Raw genomic sequence first — 26,770 nt, forward strand, 5'->3', positions numbered from 1 at the left:
GGTTCTGACAGAATGGAGCCATATTGATTAGCATGACATTGTCAAATTCTTTATCTTTGGACAAGGTATGAGAATTGATCTGTAATTATGGTGTGTGAGATGGTAACTGAGATGGCTTGTTTGCTCACTATATTGCTCCCCAGCAAGTGATATGACACTGAACCCTAGTGTGCAAACTGGTAACATCCTCATCCCACCCTCAATGTGCACAAATGTGCCTTCTCCTTTAGTACTCCTTATACTGCCCCCCAATGACTTCTGTCCATGCAAGTCTGACATGTATTAGTAGACTGAAGTAAGCTACACATGTAAAGTGGTTCTTAGTCTGGTCTTCCCCATGGTCTACATCTGTGTGACAAAATAGACAGGGTTTATACCAAGTCTTGAAAGTCTGGAAAAAGTCAGAAAAAGTTGTTTTTTTTTCCAGATGTAGAAAAGTATAGAAAAAAAGATTTGTGATGATGGATGGTCATCTGGTACAAACTGGTTCAGTGCACTAAGCTAGTTTAGTGCACTAGTTCAGTGCACTAGTTCAGTGCACTATGCTACTTTCACATATCGAGACGGTAATTTCATTACATTTGGTATTTATGGAAATGATGCAATATCTAAAGCAGACATCTATCAGAATTGATGATCCCATGTATTCGAAAAATTAGCATGATTTAATCCAAAGTACATTAACCTAAGCAGTTATTAAAATAGGGAAAAATGAATTTTGCCACAGTAGACACTACATGCTTCTGAAAGCGCAATTAATGAATTATTAAATATTTCCAATTTACCTTTAAGTCTAGGAACTGAAAAAGACCAAATGGAGTTTGTGGTTTTTGAGAGGTGCACAGATGAAAGTCAAACTGTATACCATATAACTGAAATTACACCTATCAATTGGGGTCCCCTACATAGCCAAGTGGTCTAATGCACTCATCTTTACCAATTAGTGTTATCTCACCTCTGTCCATATGGGTTTATACTTTTACCTAATGTTTACTGTATGTATGAATTATTAAAGTATAGTCCACTTTAACTATTAATACAGTATTATGCATGCATTCTCCATGTCTGATATTTATGAGTAATAAGGAAATATTCACAAGGTACTGGAACTTAAAAGGGGAGGTGGATATTGATTTAATTTGTAGCAACAGATTGATTAAAATGAGAATTCTTAATGATTTTCTAACATTTATTTGTAATTGAGGTCCCATATCTTTTTAAATTAGGGCATATTTTCAGGCCCCAGAAGAACTCTACAAATTCTTAATTACACAATCAATGGCAAGAAAAACACATTTACTGCATACATAATTTATTATTTGAACTGTGGGATATGGCCCAATAAATCGTACCCACTTCCAGTTAAACTAACAAATCACTTTTTCTACATCGAACTTAAATGATGTAAGCACAAATTTAAATACTGGAAAAGATGAAAATTTCCCTAGTAATTTTCATCCCATCTTTTCTCAAATACACTTACATGTGTATATATAGTACCAATACAGTTTAAACTTAATACAAAATTAGATTTGTTAGGCCTAATTACAAATAATGAAACAAAAACAAAAGACCTTCTTCCTTTTACTGTCCCTCCCAATTACATAATGCATATAAGTATATCCTTCTCAGTCTCATGGGATTCAAGGATCTAAAGAACATTACACTGGCAGGCTATTAGTTATTGTAAACTGGCAGGCTATTTGTTACTGTACACTTGTAGGCTATTATTTACTGTATTACTGGCAGGCTATTAGTTACTGTATACTGGCAGGTATTAGTTACTGTACCATGGCAGGCTATTAGTTACTGTATTACTAGCAGGCTATTAGTTACTGTATTAGTAGCAGGCTATTAGTTACTGTACACTGGCAGGCTATTATTTACTGTATTACTGGCAGGCTATTAGTTACTGTATAATGGCAGATATTAGTTACTGTATTACTGGCAGGATATTAGTTACTGTATTACTGGCAGGCTATTAGTTACTATATTACTGGCAGGCTATTAGTTACTGTATTACTGGCAGGCTATTAGTTACTATACACTGGTTGGCTATTAGTTACTGTATTACTGGCAGGATATTTGCTACTGTACACTGGCAAGCTGTTAGTCACTGTATTACTTTAGCATTTGTACCTGCTCCAGCAATAAAATTACATTTTCTAGGAAAGGACAGCTGACTGCAATCACTGGTCCAGTATGTCTGTCTAAAAACTAATTAGACTGCTTATTAACACCTGAGGCATGAAAGGATTATCAATAAAGACAATTAGCCAAACCATTCTTGACCAGTCACCCGTAGGAACTAAGAAAAATGTGCTCCTAAGAGAGTATGATGTTATTTAATTTTTAAAGCAGGTTTGAATTTTGTACTGGTACTTACTGTGTGTTTGTGTGTGTGTGATTTGGATTTTTAACATACCTTTAACAATTTTTCAGTCATATTGCTATGATGTCTGCAGTGTGGCAGTATATAGTGATGTCTAGCACTGGGGCATCAATGCTGCAGACATGTAGCATGATGTCCCACCCAGTCACATTATCCTGACACCAGGCCAACCAGTCCTAACACTAACCTCTCAATGCTGAATACCTAGGGAATCAGCTGTTAGTACCATTTTTATAAGTCTTTGGTATGACTCGCCTGGGGATTAAACCCACGACCTCCCGCATCTGAGGCGGACACTCTAACCACTAGGCCACCGGAGCAGAGGTGGTACTTACTGAAGAGACTGTCATAAATTTCACCACTTTTGGAATCCCTGCTTCCAAGGTATTCAGTTTCTGGTTCTTGACCCTCAGTTGTAAAAGTTGTGGGTCTATAGTACTCTATATACTAGACTCCCAGTTTTCAAAAAAATTAAGCCATGCATTTTCATTTTCAAAATCCTACAGACAGTTCTGTTTGCTGTTATCTCAATGACAAATAAAAGACAAACATTTCATATTTATATGCAAATGATATCAACAACAAAAAATATTTCAATTAAAATGCACATCTTTGCAACTGTTCACCATTTCCATGCAAAACCAATACTTGTGAAATAACATTAAAGTCCATGCCAGCAGTGACCCACTGTCAGCAATGGACATAAAAACAGCTTGAAAACATCATGTCTAAGGGATAAAGGAGGGGCTTGGGGTGGGAACAGCAATGATATTTTTCTCTTTGATTCTTAGGATAGTTCTGAGCTTTTATGGACGGACTCACGACAGGACTCAGTCAATTAAGTAATACTGAGTTTTCAAGTGAATACATATTAGGTATTGAAAGTCTAAGCAAAATATTTGTTAACAAAACAAGAAACAGACAAAATGAACAACCATAAAATTTCACTTACAATAACCTGAGTGCCTTTATTATTCAATAATGCATCTTACAATTAAAATTTGACACACCAACTTCTAACGTGGGGATAAGTTTGTCACTGAGCATCAAAACACATCTCCCCCCACTACAAACCAAGCTGTGCAAGTCCAAAAGATTTCGAAATATTGAAATAATAACATGAAAAATCTAATAAATTCATTAACATAAAAAAGTGAATTATTTCATTTGTATATCTCAAGTGGTTTTGATTTATTTTCCTAACAAGGTTTTTGTCCTAAAAGTTCAAAAATTGGTTAAAACTGAAATATTGCTTTAATGGAAATAAAATCTAATCAGGCCATCTACATATGTAAACGATAATGCCTGTAAAATTTCTTTGTTATAAACTGAGTGTTTTCTTTGTGCAATCTTGCTAACAAGCCTCTCAGGACATATGAACAGACATGACCAAATCAAGAGCAAGCAGTGGCAGCATGAAAATACCATTATAATATTGTGCATTTTTGTATGTTTAGTTTTAATCTACCATATATAATTGAATTGTGAAGAATTTAAGAAACAGCAGATGACATTTTACGACAAGCAGCAAATGACATTTTACAAGAAGCAGATGACATTTTACAAGCAGCAGATGACATTTTTTGCAATGAATGCTAATCCTAACCATCACAATGCAATCACATAATTACACTTTAATATGCATGTCTCTTGAATGGCATAAAGTGCTGTCAAAAAAGTCCTGCATGCCACTAGCTGACAATTTCCCAATATACAATACAGCTCAGATGTTATTTTAATTTCCCATGTTTCACTTTAGGGGGGACTAAATCCCTTCCACTTCCACTCTGCAATAGTTCTCCACAGTGGAGAGATAAATACCTACAAATCACCACCACACCTTGGCACCACACTGATGGCAACTCCACCATGGAGGGGTTGGTCAACTTTACTAATTGACATTTGAATGGCCAATGAATGAAGACTGCCCTTGGGAAATTGAGATGTCAAAAGTTATTTAGTCTGATACTCACAATCATTCGAAGAATCAGTCATTTTTATTTTGATCATATATTTGGACAATACAAATTTTTTTTTACAAGTATTTTATATCCAGTGTATGATTATTTGGAAAAGGATGAATCAACTTTTTTACAATAATGTTATACTTTCAGTTTATTCAAAGAAATCTTAGCAAACTTACGAAATGACCTGATGAGAGGCAGAACTTCCTGAGCATTTTTTGTACAAACCAAAAACACTGAATTAATATTGAAATGCAAACCACATGCATAGTCTTGTAAGCAGTAATGGCAGTCATGAAGTTGAATATAGACAACTTTGAATTAGTTCAATTCTGATAGCTTGTGCACTTTATTGTCAAGGACTGAACATTTAATTTAAGGGGCTAAAATTTTCTTTCTGACTGGGGCATATTTTCTTTCATCAAAAGTTGAATTTGGTTCAAGGAAAATAAGGAATGGAATATCTTTTTATACGACAAATCACAGCAAGGTAATCATTTTCAAGAATTTATCATACACACCCATACTTAAAAAATTAAAGTCTCTCCCTAATAAAGACTTGACTTCACTAGATATTTTTCACCTCAAGGCAGTGGCCATCTGTCAACATTATGATAAAATATTCACAAGGGTTAGCATCAAAAGATGATGTCAATTTCAACTTGAGAAATGTATGTCTTTACGAATATATAACCATCTCACTTTGTACATTGTACTTATCATCCTCGTTAATGGTCACACCGTTGTGAACTGAAGTTTGATAAATGTTCATAATTAATCTGAACACAGGTTAGTGCTGAAATAAATTGAAATATTGAAATTTGTCAAATCTTAGATGTTCAGAGATTTTAATTTCCAACAAATTTATGTCATTCTGTATGTATGTATTGTCTCCACTTGTAGCCTATTAATTGCTAATATTTTCAAGGGAAACGATACAGAATTTTTTTATCAACATAGAAAATTGGTAAATCACATGGAAATGATGTGTCAATAACTGAATCCTAATACTAATTTATTATAATTATTTTGACACAGATATTAAAGTATGCAGTTTCCTTTTTGTGATTGTTTGAGCATTTGGTTATTGAAATAAACTTTTTTAAAAAAAGTATTTGGCATGTTTCTGAATATGCTACATTGATTTTCAGTTAGAGGTGATGTGGCTGAATGGATACAGTGTGTGACACACACACAAACACACACACGCCAACCTCAAGAGATGTATAAGCATAAATTTATTAATATAAGGGGCAAGAAAGCTTAATCTGAGCATAAAAAGTGTAATCTATATATTACTAGTACTAATATTAGTAGCCCTACTTTGCTGAGGGTATGACATTACATGCTGTAATTACTGTAAACTGTACAAAAAAATATCCATTTATTTTTTCCACTAACCTGGATCTGCGGGTCGATATACTTGGGAAAAATGGACAAAATCCATGTGAAGTAGTACCGAAACACGTTCTTTTTCCCATGCAAATTCAAGATGAGAGCACAAAACATACTGAAAACTTATTTATATTCAACACTCACTTTCACTAGTCTACATCATATGTGTCTAACTTTTGGAGAATAATCACGAACTCTACAGATTCTGTCCTCAATCTGATTGCTGTATTGAATCACTTTCGTGTTCTTCTTTACAAACTTGTAAAATGTTGCTGATTTGTCCTTTATCTTATTGGACAGGTTCTGAAGTTTAAAAAGACTCAGCTGCTCTATGAATTTTCATCCACATGTCAACCTATAGAAGCCCTCGATATCTGGCACCATTTTCTTTAAAAGTATGAACTGGTCCGCTAAGTAATTTATCAATGTAATAAATCTGTGAAGCAAAGTTTCGGACTGAAGAAATCTGAATGTTTTCTACAAATAAAAAATTAGGTAAGAACACATAGCTCTATGATGGAAAAATTAACTTTTATGCTATTCTTATACAACAGTATTCATTTTTGAATATTTTTTAAAAAAAATTATGATGAGTGGAAGTAAAGAGACGATAATTTAAATTACAAACATGATTTTCATTACTTTATTTTCATTTACATTTTAATGTACCAGAAAAGCATAATCCATACACAGGCAGGCATAAGCCATAATTCAGTGGAAAAAGGCGTCATGATTATGCCCTAAGCATTGGTTGGCATGTATGACAAACACACACTTCACTTAGGAGCAGGAGGTAATGAGTTCGCACCCAGATGAGTGAAAAATATTTCTTTCATTTTCCTCCATGATGCTATATATATAATTTCTCACCACTTACAAACTTTTCCAGATTTCAATTTGTGTACATGAAGATTTATAATCAGTTATTTTCAATACATTAATTTGGAAGCTTGTCTAAAAATGGCATCATGTCAAGCATAAAAAAGGAACATTTTGTTAATGTTAATAAGCATTTTAGCATTCTTTTTACAACTCACATTGATGAAGTATCTAAAACATAAGTAAAATGACAACAAACTTTCCTGGCAGAATGATCTTTTGTACTTGGTGTGTAATCTGGCAATACCTAAATTGTTACCGAAGCATGTGCACAAAAAATAATGTTTCTAATGTTTAGTGCAAATGATTATGATAACTTGGATTCCATATTTTATGAAAGAGAGAGAGAGAGAGAGAGCAAGAGAAAGAGAGAGATTTACTGAAAAAAATGATCTAGAAATGTTTCAGCTTCATCTCATTTTTCTCTATTATGCAAAGTATTCAATAGGAAAACAAACAGAAAAAGTAAAACATTAATTTCATCTGATGCTCAAATTTACTTGGTGATATAAATATACAAGTACAGGTATATAACTGATGAACAATATTTACATACAACAAATTTGTACATGTTTATCCTGGTTCAGGTAAGTTTTGAGATTTGGTATAGATGGATTACTTATAATTTAAGTAAGTGAACTTTACAGTGACAAGAATATATTTTGATATAAGGTAGTTCTAGATAAAGGGAGTTGACTGATTGAGTGGCAGGTGTCACTTTTAATAACAAAAGGCAGCTTGAAGCAAGACCGTTGTTCCATTTTAAAGAGCTAGTTTAATTTTAAACTCTACTTCCTTATTACCTGTAAATCATAATCTTGACTTAGGTGATCTGACTCACAAAAGATATAGTAGATGATGATAAACAGATACATACAAAAATGTAATAATAGCCTGCTACCTGTACTGATTAGTTCACTTGTTTTTTCTATCACTGATTTTTCTCTCATGAGAATCAATCAGTGGAATATACAGTGTGATTTCCTTATCCCCATGTACATTATTTTATATCATCAACATAACAGCAATGAAAACAAACCTGTACAAGAGCTACTGTTGTGCTGTTAGGTTTTGCTCATGAAATGAATATGTCAAAAAAAAAAAAGAAAACAAAATGTGTTAATGACTTATTTTATACTAGGTTATTAGTTTGCACATGAGCGTTTATATTTGAATAGTATATATCTGAGTAGTATATATCTGAATAGTATATATCTGAATAGTATATATGTGAACCTGCATGAACCTAGGATAATTTTCAGCATCCATATGTGATTTAAAAAAACACCAACCTACTTTAATAATTAATACACAATAGGAGTTCAGACACAAAATTTTAATAATTTTCTTTCCTCAGCAATTTTTGTTTTTCATGGTCCTGCAGATACCACCAGAACTATGCTTTAATTACCACTCCCTAATGCTGTGATTGGCTATGCTTTAATTACCCCTCTCTAATGCTGTGATTAGCTATGCTTTAATTACCCCTCCCTAATGTTGTGATTAGATGTCAGAAGAAATCACAAATTATGTTAATAAGAACTTGTACATGGGGAAACCATGGGAACTGTGAGATCTTATTTCACTTAGTCAGGTATGACTGTGATTTTGTTATTATTTTATTTATTTATCTATCATTTCACTGTAGAGAGTACAATATAACTGACTTCATAATTATGTTCATTAAAAAAATTCATTTCATGAAATGCAACAGAAATTAGGATATGAATGCATCTGTAGATTCTAATATTTAAAAAAAATAATTAGATTAATTTTGCAAAATGTACTATTAATACAGTTTGACAGAAACTGTCATAATGTTTTTTTTCTTTCTAAAATCTGATTTGGCATTATGTATGATACATTATCTTCATTTGAAATAGGAAATGTTCATAATTCACTTGCATTATCATGATTTTTTACTATGAAAAAGTAAGCAAAAGCTCCTGAGAGAGATAACACATAGATATATCTATCTTTCAGAGCAAGCACACAAGGGTGATAAACAATAAACCATGCCCATTTTACTAAAACCTTGTCCACTCCGCAGTGATCATTATTTGTGACTCTGCCTGCAAGAAAGTGTGGTGTACAGAGTTGTTCTCAGCAACTTGTCTGGATACATGGAGATATGGTGAAGATTTAATTTTCTTAATCCTCCCCACTCTCTTGCCAACCCCACCAAGGAGTGCAGAGAATCAAGAAAACTGTGTGAGATGGAAAATACTGCATATTTAAAGTTTAAAATTCATTATTTAGTGCATATTGTTTATTTCTAAAATATCAAATCAAAATCATCAACAGTCGTGTTTACTTGCACAGCAAGTAGTGAATCTCATATTAGTGTGTTATAAATATATTCCAATCAGTGTTGAGCCTCAAAATTTGGTGAGCACTGTCATTGCTGTGTCAACTATCTGAGTTTGTTTTGTTCTTTTTTTATATATATTAGAAACAGGTTAACACAATTACCAACAAAATAATCTGATAAATGTATTCTTCAAAAACTGACTTGATAGTCAAGATTCTATGATTCTAACTGCAAAGATAGCAGCATTTTGGGAGGAACTTCTTATATTCTGTAATTGGCTAATGACAGAGATGTTTGGAAAGGCTTTTTATTTAAATAAAAAGCATTCTACCATCTGGTGGTACTATGTAATGCATGACTATGCAAGCAGCAGTTGTCTACCAGGAGTGTCTGGAAGTGTATGTATGGAAAAATCTACACTGAAATGTGGTAAAAATGCACTGCCACTGAAATGAAGTAGGACTGGTGATCCAGATGTGATTGCATGTGGGAAAGAGTTAAGCAACAGCTCGTACTGACCAGAATTAAATTTATTGAAAGATAAAATCGTTATATATTCAAAATAATGTGTCATATAATTCTTCCTTTTTCCTAAATTATTATTCTTGCTCTGTACACATTTGTACTCATACTTCCTAGCATGAATAAAATGTCTGGAAATAATTACTGAATATACTTGCTTATAAGCTGGGTGCAGCATTGCAAACAAGCTACAGCCTTTCTATCATTGCATAATACACAAGCAGAACAGGATCTATGTTGTTTGTACTAATAATTAGTCTTAACAAAGTGCATGGATCCAGATCTGATGGTACATTATGCAATGGCAGATCCATATCTGGTCAGTTTGGGTCTGGCTTAGGAGTACATACAGTACATTATAACACAGCCTAAACTGACTGTAGTAAAAGCTTTTAACAACTGTATTTATTGATGTATTTCTCAAAGAATTTAGTATGATATAATATTAATATGAATCCCAATTTCTGTGCTTGCATATATTAATGTGTGTGTGTGTGTGTGTTTTTGCGTGTGTGTGATTTGGATTTTTAACGTATCTTTAACAATTTTTCAGTCATATCGCTACGATGTCTGCAGTCTGACAGTTTATAGTGATATCTAGCACTGAGGCATCATGCCACAGACATGTAGCACGATGTCCCACCCAGTCACCATATCCTGACACCAGGCCAACCAGTCCTAACACTAACCTCTTAATGCTGAGCTGCAAGTGAGGCAGCTGTTAGTACCATTTTTGTAAGTCTTTGATATGACTTGGCCGGGTATCAAACCCAAGACTTCTCGCATCCGAGGCGGACACTCTAACCACTAAGCCACCAGAGCAGTCTACATTAATTTGTAAATTTAAATCTATCACAAAGATGCACATTTTGCATTTTACCTTAAGAACACTTTAAATGATAAGATCCACTTCAATGAACCACATACATGTAACTGAACAACGTGTAATCAGGTAAAAAAAATTGACAGAATTTCTAATGCTGATTTATAAACAGAATTAAGTGAATGAAAGAATATACAAAATCATATAGTGAGTCTCTACATTTTGCATTATACCCAAAGTGCTTACAAGTTAGATAAAGAATTATACTCAATTTATTGTTTTCATAATATCCCTCTTTGTGTAACTCTAACCAGCCACCATACATTAACCATGAAAAAATATATTCTCAAAAAACTTAATATTTTAAAAAACTTCATACAAAATACTCAGTACAAAAATGTAATAACATTTCACTGTACAATGTGTACGAAAGCCTACATTTTCCAAAACTGAGTTACATAATTTATAATAATGACATTACAAATGGAATCGAGTTATATAACTTATAATAATGACATCATAAATGGACTTGAGTTACATAATTTATAATAATGACATTGCAAATGGACTTAAGTTGTATAATTTATAACAATGACATTGCAAAAAGACTTAAGTGAAGATACAAAACTACTGATGTTCTGAACTAAACGATCAGTATGATTGTATCTCATGTAATGTGTTGGTCAAAATAATAACACATTCCAGTGTTGGTGAAAACAATAATACATTCCAGTGTTGGTGAAAAAAATAATACATTCCAACAACACATATATGGTGATACAATACATGAATGAAATCAGTAACAAAGTGTAATTGGGTGAAATTGACAAAATGCATATATATATCACAGACAGTTTACATGTATCACATTTGTATCCTGAGGTGCTTTAACTTGGAAGTGCCATGTGGAGAGTGGGCCATAGACCAGTAAACACAACAAATCTTGATCCTTACTTGTCCCCTATGATCGCAAGAAGTATATGTTTGTAGTCTCCCTTGCATTCATTCTGAACACTCTCACTGAGACGCTTGTTGTACAACTCCTGATATTTTTCTTTGATGTCAATCAAGTCAATCTACAAAATGAAAAATAAAATAAAATTGAAGCACAAAATGTCAAACATCGTTGCCATTTTTTATACTGGTCAAAATGCATCCATTTTATATCAAGTATTACAATATCAAAATAAAACATCATGTCTGAAGAAGAATGTTATTAATGGAACATTCAAAATTAAAGAAAAGCACTCAAAATCACCCTGTTCTAGGCATCTGTAGTTGCAAGCACCAGTAAAGACAATAACAAAGAAACATACACTTTCAGTACTGAAGTTAATTAGTAATTCATTGTTCAAACTTCAAACAACTGATGTAATAGCACAATGACCTACAAGCCAAATGCAAAGACAGTTGGCCAAAAAATCTGGCTTTTATATAATACCTGCTGATATTTTGACAAGTTTCTATTTTTTGTAACAGCAGCTGTATTTGAGGATAGACCAGCATCCTATGTACAAATCTGACAGACCAGCATCCTATGTACAAAGTTGTATTTGAGGATAGCCCAGCATCCTATGTACAAATCTGATAGACCAGAATCCCATGTACAAATCTGATAGACCAGCATCCTATGTACAAATGTGAAAAGGTCTTTATCCAAGGATAATTTGTGTCCAATTATGTTCGAATATTGTTCAGAGATTTTGAGAAAAACTCATCAAAATATTTATATTTTTAACAATATCCATATCATTCTTGTACAAAAAATGAAAGGCCCTCAAATGAAAATGCTTTGAATTCCATTGGATAATATTTTACAACTCTCATTTAAAGGTTTCTATATTCCTAGAAATATCATTTGTACATTAAGACAGTCTCCATCCCTTGAACATATTGTTTGGGCATCCTGGGAGAAAGCTTTCTGTATTTTAAAACATGTTTAGCACTCTTTGAGAAGTAATGTAAAAGATTTTCTATTTTCAGTAACAGTGACAATATCTGATTGCCAAATGGCAATTGTAATGTTATTTGTTATTGAAGAATAACTGCAGAAGGCGTTCTATAGTATTTATTATATACAAGACATCAATACAGCTTGGAAGGGGAGTAAAGTCTGCCCTGAGTGTCTATTTCCCATGGAACTTAAACCCTAGTGAATGTATAACATAAACCAGCTGTTGGTGTGTATCAGTTCTAGTGCAGTGTGGAATGTCTGATTACTTTTACTGTCAAGTGATGTTTCAAAGCCAATTAGATTAAGGCTTACACTACATCTCCTTTCCTGAGAAGTTTACATTAAAACGAAACGTGATCTGATGACCGCATTTCTAAACAAGCTACATCAGCTTAATTTATTTTACAAGTTCAGTCTCTCAGGTGGTTTCGACAATCTTCCCGAACATGTGAAATATCCGTTTTGGCTGGTTGGCACTGCTTTGCTTTCATCTGAGTCAGTCAAAGTATCAGGGTCTGAAGCAGTCACTTTTAGAGGCTCCGATAATGTGGTAGGCATGGGAACTAAATTTCTCCTATTATGCCGTATCTCTCCCTCGTCAGTTACTACCATGTATGAACGAGGTGTATATGCCTCAGATTTAATTATCCCTGAAGAAAAATGATCTTTAATCCATACTTTATTCCCTACCTGAAGTTTTTTCATATTTCGGACGCGATGTCGACGATCATAATTTCTCTTTTGAGTTTGCTTTTGATAGTTTTCCGATTTCTTCAGTTTCATTAAATCTGGCCATTTTGGCTCTAAGTTGTTTGGTGCCATTGGCAAAGTAGTTTGTAATTTTCTTCCCATCAGTAATTCAGCAGGGCTGTATCCATTTGGTAATGGTGTTGCGCGATATGTCAAAAGAGCTATGTAAGGATCGTTTGCTTTTTTAAGCATTCTTTTAATTGTCTGAACAGCCCTTTCGGCGAGACCATTGCTCTGTGGATATTTTGGACTGCTTGTAATATGCCTGAATTCATAACTTTTTGCAAAATCTTTGAGTATAGCGGATGTGTATTGCGGACCATTATCTGAAACTAAAACTTCTGGTATACTGTGTCGCGCAAAGATTGATTTGAGATGATTGACAATTGCTTTCGAACCTGTGCCTTGCAATTTTGCTATTTCGATGTATCATGAGAAATAATCAATCACCAAGAGATATGTTTGACCATTCAGTTCAAACAAGTCTGAAGCGACTCTTTGCCAAGGTCGACTTGGAAATTCATTTGGTATCATTGGTTCAGCTTGATCTCGTGAGTTTTCGATGCAATTTTGGCAAGACTTTACCAAGTGCTCTAGCTGAGTACTTAGTCCTTTCCACCAAACTGACGTTTTGGCGCGTTCTTGGCATTTAACTATGCCTTGGTGACCATCGTGAATTCTCTCTAGGATTTCTCTTTGAAGTGATTCTGGTATGACAAGGCGTGTACCTTTCATTAAAAGACCATTTTGAACTGTAAATTCACCTCTATCTGCCCAGTACGATTGAAGTTTTCCGTCAATAGCGGATTTCTCTGGCCACCCCGTTTCACAGAATTGTACAAGTTGTTTGCAAATCGAATCATTTCGATATTCAGACTTTATTTGTTCAAGTCGGGTATTTGATGCAGGCAAATTGCTAACTACGAAATCAACATAGGCGTTAGTTTCAGCCTGAAATTCTCTGTCACTCTCAGAGTGATAACTTAAAGGTGCTCTGGATAGAGCATCAGCAGTTAATAGATTTTTGCCAGCAACATGAACTATACAAAAGTTGAATCTCATCAAACGCATTCTAAAGCGTTGAATTCTAGGGGGTAAATCTCCCAAGATTTTTGTGCTCATTAGTGGTACTAATGGCTTATGGTCAGTTTCAAGTTTGAATTGTGACCCAATTAAATAGCTACTGAAGCGTTCACAAGCCCAAGTAATTGCAAGGGCCTCTTTTTCTATTTGAGCATAGCGTTGCTCAGTTTCTGACATACCTCGTGATGCGAACGCCACCGGTCTCAGAGTGCTTCTGTGCTTCTGCCGTAGCACAGCACCTAGTCCAAATGAAGATGCATCTGCAGATACAACTATTTCTCTATTTGGATCATAGTGTGCTAAAGTTGGTGAAGATATCATTTCTTGCTTGATATCTCTAAAAGCTTGTTCTTGATCTGGACCCCAAGTCCACGAATTTTTACCTTTCAAAAGTTCACGTAATGGTTTTGATTTTTCTGCCAAATTTGGACTAAATTTGCCAAGCTGATTTGCCATACCGAGAAATCGTCATATATCTGTTATGCATTTCGGTGTTTCCATTTCCGTTATAGCTTTGGCTTTTTCTGGATCAGGTTGGCAACCATTTTCGTCAACAACATGCCCAAGAAACCTTATTGATGGTCTCAAAAATTCACACTTTTCAGCGTTCAAAGTGACGCCGGCCTTTTGAATTGATTTCATTACCATTTCTAGTCTTTCGTCATGCTGTTTCTGCGTTTCCCCAAAGACAAGAACATCGTCCATGTGACAGAGTGTTCCGTCAAGTCGCTCCAGCGTTTCTGACATCCTTTTCTGAAAAAATTCAGGCGCAGAACTGATTCCGAATGGAAGGCGATTAAAATAAAACCTTCCAAAAGGAGTAATGAAAGTTGTAAGGCGGCGTGAATCTTCTGACAGGTTTATCTGCCAAAAGCCTGAGTTTGCATCAAGTTTGGTGAAAAACTTTGCACCTGCTAGTTTTGCAAGGGATTTTTCAACTGATGGTAGTGGGTGGTTTTCTCTTTTAACCGATTCATTCAGTTTTGTTAGATCCACGCAAATTCGTACCGTACCGTTTGGTTTCGGAACAACAACCATTGCCGCGCACCACTCAGTGGGCTCATCTACTTTTGAAATAACACCTATTTTTTCCATTCTATCCAACTCCTCTTGAACTTTATTCAATAAAGGGATAGGAACCTTTCTTGGGGTAGATAAGGCATAAGGTTTGGCATTTTTGTCCAGAGTTATGTTATAGAACCATTTTGTTTTCCCTAGACCTTTAAACAAATTTGGAAATTTCTCGCGATAATCCCTATCTAAAAGTATGGATTTATCGTGAATTTTGCTTGCATTTTGTGAGTTTTTATCTGAGGCATTTACTGAGGATATATTTACCTGTTCAATTATCTTGAGAGCCTGAATTGCGGGCCTGCCCAAGAGTGCCTGATTCAGTCCCTTTACAACAAATATGTCTTGTACACTGAATGCATCGTTTGATTCAAGTCCACATGTGAATTTTCCAAGCACTTTAAGTTCAAAGTTTCCAGGTCCATACAGTTTTCGATCAGACTTTGATAGTTTTTGGTCTCCAATTTTTCTTAAATCTCTCTCAGGAATTACAGTCACATCAGCTCCAGTATCAATCTTGAATACAAGTGAAGTGTTGTTTAATCTCACACGCGTTATCCACGGCTGACCCTTCTTCGTGCTAATAGTCCCTAGAAATCCAGATTCCTCTCTAGATTCTATTGTGCGAACTGTTGACTTTGACAAACAGCATTTTGCATAGTGTCCTCTTTTCTTACACTTGTAGCATTCTGCTTCTTTTGCTGGACATTGGTCTCGAGAATGATTAATTTTCTTTCCACATTTCATGCATCCTTTTCTGCTGACATTATTTTGCTGAACATTTGGGATTTTATGTTTCTGTTTCCCATATTTCAGTGAAGACGATTTTACTGCATCCATTTCAGACATTCGTTCTCCACTTGCTCGTATCGTTGTTTGTTGCTTTTTCACAGCTTCATTTTGTCGAGCTTGACTAACAGCTGACTCTAGAGTTAGATTTGCATCTAACTGCAATTTTTCTGACAGCTTTGAATCTCGCAGTCCAACTACAAGTCGATCTCTGATCATTTCATCATGTAGTGGCCCGAAATTACAATTATCTGCTAACACATAGATAGCTGTAACAAAACTGTCCACTGTTTCTCCCTCTTCCTGTTTTCTTTGATTAAATTTTGCCCTTTCAAAAATTACATTCCTCTTTGGAATGAAATATAGCATGAATCTATCTGTCACGGGCTTCCACTTCTTTTGATTTTCCTCTGTCAGGTTGAACGAAGACAAAATGTCATCAGCCTCACTTCCCATGGAATAAATCAAGGTATTCACTTGAATTTCTTCCTCTTTTTCACTAAGTCCAGATGCTTGCCGAAAGCGTTCAAAGCGCTGAAATCACTTTTCCCAAGTTTCAGGTCTCGAAAAGTCAAATTTGTCCAGATTTGTAAATTGAAATGAAGCCATTTTCAACTCTGATAATTTCGATCCTGTGTTTTTACCGCTGCCACCATGTAATGTTATTTGTTATTGAAGAATAACTGCAGAAGGCGTTCTATAGTATTTATTATATACAAGACATCAATACAGCTTGGAAGGGGAGTAAAGTCTGCCCTGAGTGTCTATTTCCCATGGAACTTAAACCCTAGTGAATGTATAACATAAACCAGCTGTTGGTGTGTATCAGTTCTAGTGCAGTGTGGAATGTCTGATTACTTTTACTGTCAAGTGATGTTTCAAAGCTAATTAGATTAAGGCTTCCACTACAGCAATATTTTAAAACTATGAAAGGAATTAATGCCATAAATCTGTTTGTCAAATTCTGTCAAGTTCTGTCAACATTTGTCAAATTCTGTTGACTGAATGTTTAGAAACTGTTTGAAGGTTATCGTATTTTGAGCATTATATGATGTATTATCAGCATCATGTCCAAAACATAAAAGGTTTTTATTCCAAGATAATTTTTGTCAAATTGAGTTGAATTCTGTTTCAAGGTTTTTTGTTGAAAGCTTTTTCAATTTTTTAATGGTAGCCATACCTGCTTGCAGATTAGCATGAAATGTATAAAATGTAAAAGTCTTTATGCCAAAATGTTTTCTGTCCAAGTTGGTTAAATTATGCTTAGCAGCTTTTTAGAAATATCATTTTAAGGTTCATCAGTTTTTAATTATGGTGGCCATATTGGATTATTGACTGGCATCATATGCACAAACTTAAAAGGACATCATACCAGAATGCTCTCTGACACATTTTGTTGAAAATATTCCAGAGTCTTTTTAGGAGCTGAAATAGCAGCTGTTGATGGACCGTGGACAGACACACAATGCACACTAGGACCAATACATAACTTCAGCTGGCCTTATATGACCAACAAAGCAAAAAAAATATCAATCAATAGAGCTGAAAAGAGTTAGGACTCAGCAAAAATATAAAGGAAGCCAATTTTTCAAACATTAGAAAGGCCAGTGTATATCTATTGCAAGGTTTCATTAAGATATAATAACTAGTTATGTATATCAATTGCAACGGATCATTAAAATATGATATCTAGTTACATCTGTCTTTTGCAAGGGTTCATAAGATACGATAGCTAAATATGTCTATCTATTGCAAGGGCTCAATAAGATATTATAGCTAGTTATGTATATATATTGCAATCTGGGCTCATTAGGATATGATAGTAAATATGTCTATCTATTGCAAGGGCTCAATAAGATATTGTAGCTAGTTATGTATATATATTGCAATCTGGGCTCATTAGGATATGATAGTAAATATGTCTATCTATTACAAGGGCTCATTAGGATATGATAGTAAATATGTCTATCTATTACAAGGGCTCATTAGGATATGATAGTAAATATGTCTATCTATTGCAACCTCGACTGATTAAGATGTAATAGTTAAATATGTATATCTATTGCAAGGGCTCATTAAGATATGATAGTTAAATAAGTCTATCTATTACAAGGGCTCATTAAGATATCATAGCTATTTATGTCTATCTATTGCAAGGTATCATTAAGATATGATAGTTAAATATGTCTATCTATTGCAAGGGATCATTAAGATATGATACTAAATATGTCTATTTATTGCAAGGGCTCATTAAGATATAATAGCTAGTCATGTCTATTACAAGGGCTCAATAAGATATTATAGCTAGTTATGTATATATATTGCAATCTGGGCTCATTAGGATATGATACTAAATATGTCTATCTATTGCAACCTGGACTAATTAAGATGTAATAGTTAAATATGTATATCTATTGCAAGGGCTCATTAAGATATGACAGTTAAATATGTCTATCTATTGCAAGGGCTCATTAGGATATGATACTAAATAAGTCTATCTATTGCAACCTGGGCTCATTAAGATGTAATAGTTAAATATGTCTATCTATTGCAAGGGATCATTAAAATATGATACTAAATATGTCTATCTATTGCAAGGGCTCATTAAGATATGATAGTTAAATATGTCTATCTACTGCAAGGGGTCATTAAGATATGATACTAAATATGTCTATCTATTGCAACCTGGACTCATTAAGATATGATACTAAATATATCTATCTATTGCAAGGGATCATTAAGATATGATAGTTAAATATGTCTATCTATTGCAACCTGGGCTCATTAAGATATGATACTAAATAAGTCTATCTATTGCAAGGGATCATTAAAATATGATACTAAATATGTCTATCTATTGCAAGGGCTCATTAAGATATGATAGTTAAATATGTCTATCTATTGCAAGGGCTCATTAAGATATGATAGTTAAATATGTCTATCTATTGCAACCTGGGCTCATTAAGATATCATAGCTAGTTATGTCTATCTATTGCAACCTGGACTAATTAAGATGTAATAGTTAAATATGTCTATCTATTGCAAGGGCTCATTAAGATATGATAGTTAAATATGTCTATCTATTGCAAGGGCTCATTAAGGTATGATAGTTAAATATGTCTATCTATTGCAAGGGAACGTTGAGATATGATAGCTAATTATGTCTATCCATTGCAAGGACTCATTAAGATATGATAGTTAAATATGTCTATCTATTGCAACCTGGGCTTCAATTAAGATATGATACTAAATAAGTCTATTTATTGCAAGGGATCATTAAGATATGATAGCTAATTATGTATATCTATTGCAAGGGCTCATTAAGATATGATAGTTAAATATGTCTATCTATTGCAAGGGCTCATTAAGATATGATAGTTAAATACGTCTATCTATTGCAAGAGCTCAGTAAGATATAATAGCTAGTCATGTATATTACAAGGGCTCATTAAATATAATAGCTAGTTATGTCTATTGATTGCATGGGTTCATTAAGATATGATAGCTGAATATGTCAATCTGTTGCTAAATTATGGTGCCTGAAAAACAATTTACAAAAATAATTTGCAGCCGAGGGCTATAACTCTGTTAGAAAGATATGCAATTGAAGCTTGCAGAAAACACATCTACATAATTGTAATAAGGTAAGAGAACATTATACACCTTTCCCATGATAAAATGCAGACTACAATATTAGCGAGGACACAAATTATAGAGGAACTTTTAAAATCTTAAGAAGTGGATGTCATCCCAGTTGGACACTGATAATAAGAAGCTGTTGGGGGGACCGGGAGGAGGGGGGAGGAGGCCTGTTTTAACAATTTATTACTCACTTTATAATCAAGTTTGAAAATAACTGTCTGTAAAATACTTTCCCTAATGAAGTTGTTTGCTTTCCTGTATAAATTACCTTTATTTTTTAGATAAACAAAGATCATTCAAATATTGTAAATTCCTTTTAAGCTTTCACTTTGTATTCCAGAAAAAAAAATATTTGTTGAATTTTACTAAACTTGTTGGCTTTGATTTTTTTCTTCATTTTACTTAGTTTAATATCATAGTCATAACAGAATCTATAGGGCATATCACATATATGATGATTACATGGAAACAAAATCAAAAGATAGAACTAAAACATGTCATTTCACTTGAAAAATCTTATTTAATTGGTTATTTGTTTATTAAAAGTGCTGACACCAGTAGGCATTACCGACATTTTCATGGACTGAAATAACATTAAATAGTTATTTACACTGTAATGAAAAAACATTTGTAAAGAAATGTAAAATATATGACTCCTATTAAAACTTGCTGATTCAAATTTACAGGTACTAATCACCATTTTTCATGATTGAACAAGCAATACATCAAAGTTTCATTTACCAGTTTTTCTGGTATTTTCCAGAGTAAAAAAATGGATCCACACCTTACCATGCATTAGTAGTGGGTTTGCGAGATATCTGGCTATGAGTTCTCAAGAGAGATGTGTACTAGTTAAAAGATTTATTGATGCAAAATGGAAAGTTTTCATCAACAGCCATTACTTTAAGAAATATAAAAAAAAAGGAAAACCTTTCATGGCACTTCTATGTCTGTAAGACAAACTACATAAGAAACAGCATCACATACCATATATACTAGCTTACAAGTCAGATCCCATTGTAAACTGAGCAGACCCAGATCTGACATTGCATAATTAACCTATATATATCAGTCTATTCAGTTTGTTTGGACTAACCAGCAGAACAAACAACATACACTCTGATCTGCTGGTGCACTATGTGATGTCATATCAGGGTCTATGTTTTTTGCAGTGGACCTGACTTATATACGAGTATATGTTGTATGTCCCTTGGTTACTGAGCTACGAGGGTTACAAGCAACTGCACTTAAATAAAGATACACATATAAATAAAGATGATTTCCTTTTAATGCAAATAGAATACCAGTCAAGGTGATTTACTTTTAATGAAAACAGAATGCCAGTCTTGGTGATTTACTTTTAATGAAAACAGAATGCCAGTCAAGGTGATTTACTTTTAATGCAAACAGAATGCCAGTCTCGGTGATTTACTTTTAATGAAAACAGAATGCCAGTCAAGGTGATTTACTTTTAATGAAAACAGAATGCCAGTCAAGGTGATTTACTTTTAATGCAAACAGAATGCCAGTCAAGGTGATTTACTTTTAATGCAAACAGAATGCCAGTCAAGGTGATTTCCTTTTAATGCAAACAGATTGCCTGTCAAGGTGATTTACTTTTAATGCAAACAGAATGCCAGTCAAGGTGATTTACTTTTAATGCAAATAGAATGCCTGTCAAGGTGATTTACTTTTAATGAAAACAGAATGCCACTCAAGGTGATTTACTTTTAATGAAAATAGAATGCCAGTCTCAGTGATTTCCTTTTAATGCAAACAGAATGCCTGTCAAGGTGATTTACTTTTAATGCAAATAGAATGCCTGTCAAGGTGAATTAGTTTTAATGAAAACAGAATGTCAGTCAAGGTGATTTACTTTTAATGCACACAGAATGCCAGTCAAGGTGATTTAATTTTAATGCACACAGAATGCCTGTCAAGGTGATTTACTCTTAATGCACACAGAATGCCAGTCAAGGTGATTTACTTTAAATGTAAACAGAATGCCAGTCAAGGTGATTTACTTTTAATGCACACAGAATGCCTGTCAAGGTGATTTACTTTTAAGGCCCTTGCATTTGGTATAATACTATAAATGTAATTGTTTCTGGGAAGAATATTGCCAAATTATGAATATCTACAAAAATTAATGCTTTCAGTGTGAATTTGTCAGCTGTGTTCTACATACCTCTGATCTTGACATGACTATTCTAATCAACATGTTGTCATTGGTGCCAAGGCCAGAAAAACAGTCATGTAGCTTCTCTGCATAGAAATGAACTGGATCTTCAATTGCTTTGGCTGTGTGATAAAAAGGTATATGTTACATGCACTTGAGGAAAATAAGAGAAAATGAGTAGACTGTTCCTGAACTACAAAGCTTCCATTCATAATACTGTGGCATCACTTATTTTTGTTAGTCGCAATTTTTGTGGTTTGTTCATAAAAAACAAGAGTTTATACGGGCATTCAAATTCATGGTTTTGCTTGTCAAAGTATGCATACATGTAGTATTTAATTTCATGGATTAAATAATAACAAATGTAAGTCAGGAAGATGTGAAGACCATTGCACTATAAAACCTCATCAATCAAGCAAGTCATGCTGAATGCACCTCATAATAAAATGCATGAAAGATTGTTTAATTTAACAATTTCAGGGTTATTTACCTGACAAAGATTTGTGTGTACCAGCAGATTTGATTGAAATGATGTTGATTCCGTGGTTTTAACCAAAAAGAGTGAAGTGTGAGCTTCAATACTGTGCTGTAATTAGTGTATATATACAATCTTTCATCAGTATGATTGACTTAATTTGGACATAAATTATCAAATCTAATATTCATATCCTAGCATCATTCATTGTTCTTTCATTCATTTTCAGTAAATGTGTGACAAGCAATACATATGTACTTCTAGTAGTTTGGTCTTTCCTGTTTAAGACACATGCTTTTAGGAGACTATAAAGTTTTCAACTAAATGAAGACTTGATTTCATCATAAAGTAAAAATCTAATTTTCATATCATACCATCATTTAATTTCATTTTAGTGATAGAAGTGTTTGAAAACTTGATGCTTTTTCTTGTTTCTCCCTACATTTACTTGTCTCATAATGCATTGACTGAAGGCAGTGAGTGGAAAATACAGCTACCCGCAGTGATATACCATGTACATATGCGCTTGTGTACTGAAACAATGTAACTCCTTTTAAAAGGGTTATAAAAGCAAACACAAGCTTGCATGTTATTACTAGGCTCCATGGAATTTCCACCTGTGTATCATGTACTCATTATGCATGCATGGATAGATGTTCCATATGCTGTCTTTGGTCAGATCATGTGTGGGACCTGCACCTGTAAAGGGGGAGGAGGGGCTCCTTCTCTGCAAAACAAGATGATGCTCTCCAATCCCAGGAGGGATCTGGATCCCTTTCCAGTTTAGAGAAGTCAATTCTCCATGTGGGGCAGAAATAGGGAGTGATCACCATAGTTTGGACATTGCCAAAATGCCAGTGATATCTGATGCCATTAGTGCCAGTAAAGAATAGATCCTTGCACATTCCCAGCAGGGAGGGCAGTGGCCTTTCCAGTGTGGCATATTGCCACTTACTGAAATTAGTGAGTCTCACCTTCCTGATGACAGAAAAGAGTAGAGAGTCTCACCTTCCTAATGACAGAAAAGCAGTGATGTCTCACCTTCATGATGACATAGAAGAGCAGTGATGTCTCATCTTCCTGATGACATAGAAGAGCAGTGATGTCTCACCTTCCTGATGACAGAGAAGAGCAGTGATGTCTCACCTTCCTGATGACAGAGAAGAGCAGTGATTATGAACTGATAAATCAGAGACATGTTTGTCTGTCAGATTTTCATCACTGGGCACTGGGCACTAGTACAATTCACTTGGCACTAGTCTTTGGGCACCAGAGACCAGTCAACTTCTCTTCAAGAAGCTTTGAGTACTGGTCACCAGTTACTATCCACTGTGCCCCCACCCTGTTCCTGCCCCTCCTACCAGTGACATCTTGGATGTTCCTGCCATGGTTTCAAAGTATGACAGACACAATGCGCCAGGGAGCTGCTCAGTTACCTCTGATCTTCTCCAACAAAATGGAGGCAAATTACATCTCCTCAAAGACTAAAGAAGGGATCCATGATCCATTTAGCTAGGAGGACAGCTAGTAAGGTTAGTTATATTATCCCTTGTGAGTGGTTATGGGAAAACACAAACATGAATGTGGCTTTCCACCTCCACCCACTCCAGAGATGGATGCAAGGGGAGAGAGTCATGTCTTGCCTCAGGAGCAGGTTCAGGATGAAAATACCCCTTCCATTCTGGAAGACTCAGGTAAGTTCCAAGAAGAGCCACTTGCTGTAGGTAGCCCTCTTCAATTTGAGCCAGCTGCTTCTTCCAACCTGTTATGTCATCAAGTGTTGAGAGAGAAGGAAGTCAAGATATAGAAGTTTACCACCTCCTTCCCTAAGACTTGTGCCCAAAGTATTTTGGGACTAAGATTCTTTTAAATCTGGAGAGACTTTCTAGGTCCTACACTGGTTCAAACCTGTTACTGTTCCCATATTCTGTTTTGGTGTAGGAATTTGCACAGAAGTTTACTTTAGCACAAGAGTCTGTTAGGCAGCAGAAGGTGTGGTCTGTTACTATTCTTTGTTCTGGTCACTGTTCTCTTTATCGAGGTACTGGGCTCATTTCCCTGCTTGGTCCCTTTAAGCCTCCCCCTCCTGTGCATCCCAAGTGGTGATATTGGCTGTATCCTGGGCTCATCTCCCAGTAAAGGTCTTAGAGGTCATGAACCCTAATGACAGTCACCTTTCATGCTGATCTATTTTCTGCTGCCTCCTCCGAGTCTCTATAGCAATCTGGAAACCACACAGGGTTCCCGCTATTGGCTTGGGTTCCTCTCAGATCCAATTTTTCATCACCACCTGAGCTGGTGGCAAGATTGGAATCATTTCCAGACTGGAGTCCCAAACTCCATTCCGTTCTGTACACAGATTCATTAGATTTTTAATGGTTTATTCACTCAAAGCCAGAGAGGTTAGTATTTCAGACTTTGGTCTTGGGAACTTGCAACCCTTCATATAATCAACTTAGAAATGTTGACAGTGTTTGTTGCTCTACTGGGGTGTGAGATCCTCATCACTGTGTTATCTTTGACATGGACAACATGTCAGTAAGACCATACCTCAAATGTGAGGGAAATACACAAAGTCCTCCTCTTGCATGTAAGTCTGGAACCTCCTCTAATGAGCTGTCTCAGAAGAGATCACTCTTAAAGTCCATCATATACCAAAGAAGAAGGGCTATCTCGGTGGACGGCCTGTCTCAATGGAACTGTATGGTCCTCATGGAATGGTCTCTGCATCAATCAATAACAGGTACTTTTTCAGCTGTAGGGGAGACCATAAGTGGACTTGTTCCCTACAAGACTGAACAAGTTCTCCTCATATGTTTCTCCAGTACCAGATCAAATAGCTTGGGCAGTGAATGCTTTCAGTCTGAAGTGGGATTGTCTGAAAACTTACATCTTTCCGCCTTTTAAAATAAATCAGTATACTTTCCACTAAGACAGGATTTAAATGTCTTGACTCAAACTGTTAGCCTCTCGTAGCCACAGTAGTCATGGTCAATTGATCTACTTGAAGGTATATGCCTTAGAAAGTGTTAATATAATACATAAGTCTGTAGTACACAAACTTTAGCCTAAAGTCTTCCAGAAAATTACAGAGCCAAATTCAGTCCATTATTACTCTGATATGTTTTATGCATGTGATTTACGCCTGTAACTGAATATGTTTTATGCCTGTGATTTACGCCTGTAATACACCTTATTACATTGATGTATTTGAATACAGGCATACTAATTTAAATAATTCGCCTCTGTATATGCCTAAAGTACGCTAGTATTATGCCAGAAATACACTAAAGTTGTTCCACATGTTGCACAACAAATTGGTACTTTCTTACAAGCAAATCAGGCTTTCAGTCAAGCATTTCATGTTATACTGCACTAATAAAGATAATATTGATAAATGTCTTGAAGACATTGATAAGTGTCATGTAACAGAATCAATATTTCTAGATCTGTTGTCTACTGCAACACAGCTCAACAGCTTTCCACATACCAGGTCAAAACAGTAACACAGTGCAACAACTTTCCTCACATCAGGTCAGAAGAGCAACACAGCCCAACAACTTTCCACACACTAGGTCAAAACAGCAACACAGTGAAACAACTTTCCTCACATCAGGTCAAAACAGCAACACAGCATAACAACTTTCCACACACCATGTCAAAACAGCAACACAGTACAACAGGTTTCTACACATCAGGTCAAAACAGCAACAGAGCCCAACAAGTTTCCACACACCAGGTCAAAACAGCAACAGAGCCCAACAAGTTTCCACACATCAGGTCAAAACAGCAACAGAGCCTAACAAGTTTCCACACACCAGGTCAAAACAGCAACACAGTGCAACAACTTTCCACACACCAGGTCAAAACTGCAAAACAGCCCAACAACTTTCCACACACCATGGTCAAAACAGCAACATCACCCAACAATGTTCCACACAACAGGTCAAAACAGCAACACAGCCCAAGAACAGTTAATTTAAACCCTATCAGTAAATGGAGTCAAGACAACAAATACAAAAAAATACCACTGCCATGCTTCTATGAACATCAAACAGATTAGTTATGCAAAACTCATGATTATATATGAAAATCAACAGTACCATTCAGTCTCTCATGAGTGCCAAGATGAACAATATAGGTATTTTCAGTACCTTCAAACCCCCTATTGAAATAATTATAGCATCAAAGACTTCATTAAGCTTCCAATGGATTTTAAAGACAGACACATGAGCATATGTTTCTGCTGAACTGTTTAATGTCAGTGTGGTTGTGATTATATGAGTGTTTGCACATAGGTATGTTTTGACAATGCTAAGTCTGCCTACAGTTTCTTTATTTGTAAGTGTATTAAAATGCTTTGAAGAAAACAGACAAATTATTTTCTTTTATTCAGATTTCAATTTCCAATCATTTTATATAGGTTAATATGAAAAGAAAGCTAGCTCCTAATTGGATGACATTGCCTTCTTTTGTTACATGCACTGACACCCCCTTGGGACCTCAAAACACAATTTTTGAGTTTCAGCAAATCCCCAAGA

At 35.0% G+C, this 26,770-nt stretch overlaps 1 protein-coding gene across 1 annotated transcript in view; it reads right to left on the reverse strand.

The window, feature by feature from the left end:
* Positions 1-1,295: 1,295 nt before the first annotated feature.
* Positions 1,296-26,770, reverse strand: part of LOC149808504 (annexin A6-like) — a 227,558-nt gene continuing 202,083 nt past the window's right edge. Inside the window, exons 24-25 of the mRNA XM_089978253.1 lie at positions 21,764-21,876; positions 1,296-11,362 (exon numbers count right to left, since the gene is read on the reverse strand). Of these exons, the coding sequence (XP_089834379.1) occupies positions 11,237-11,362; positions 21,764-21,876 (239 nt within the window). The 3' untranslated portion in view covers positions 1,296-11,236. The remainder of the gene's footprint in view (positions 11,363-21,763; positions 21,877-26,770) is intronic.

This window comes from Sinohyriopsis cumingii, chromosome 1 (genome assembly GCF_028554795.1).
Source record: "Sinohyriopsis cumingii isolate HCF-2022 chromosome 1, ASM2855479v2, whole genome shotgun sequence".
Lineage (NCBI taxonomy): Eukaryota > Metazoa > Mollusca > Bivalvia > Unionida > Unionidae > Sinohyriopsis > Sinohyriopsis cumingii.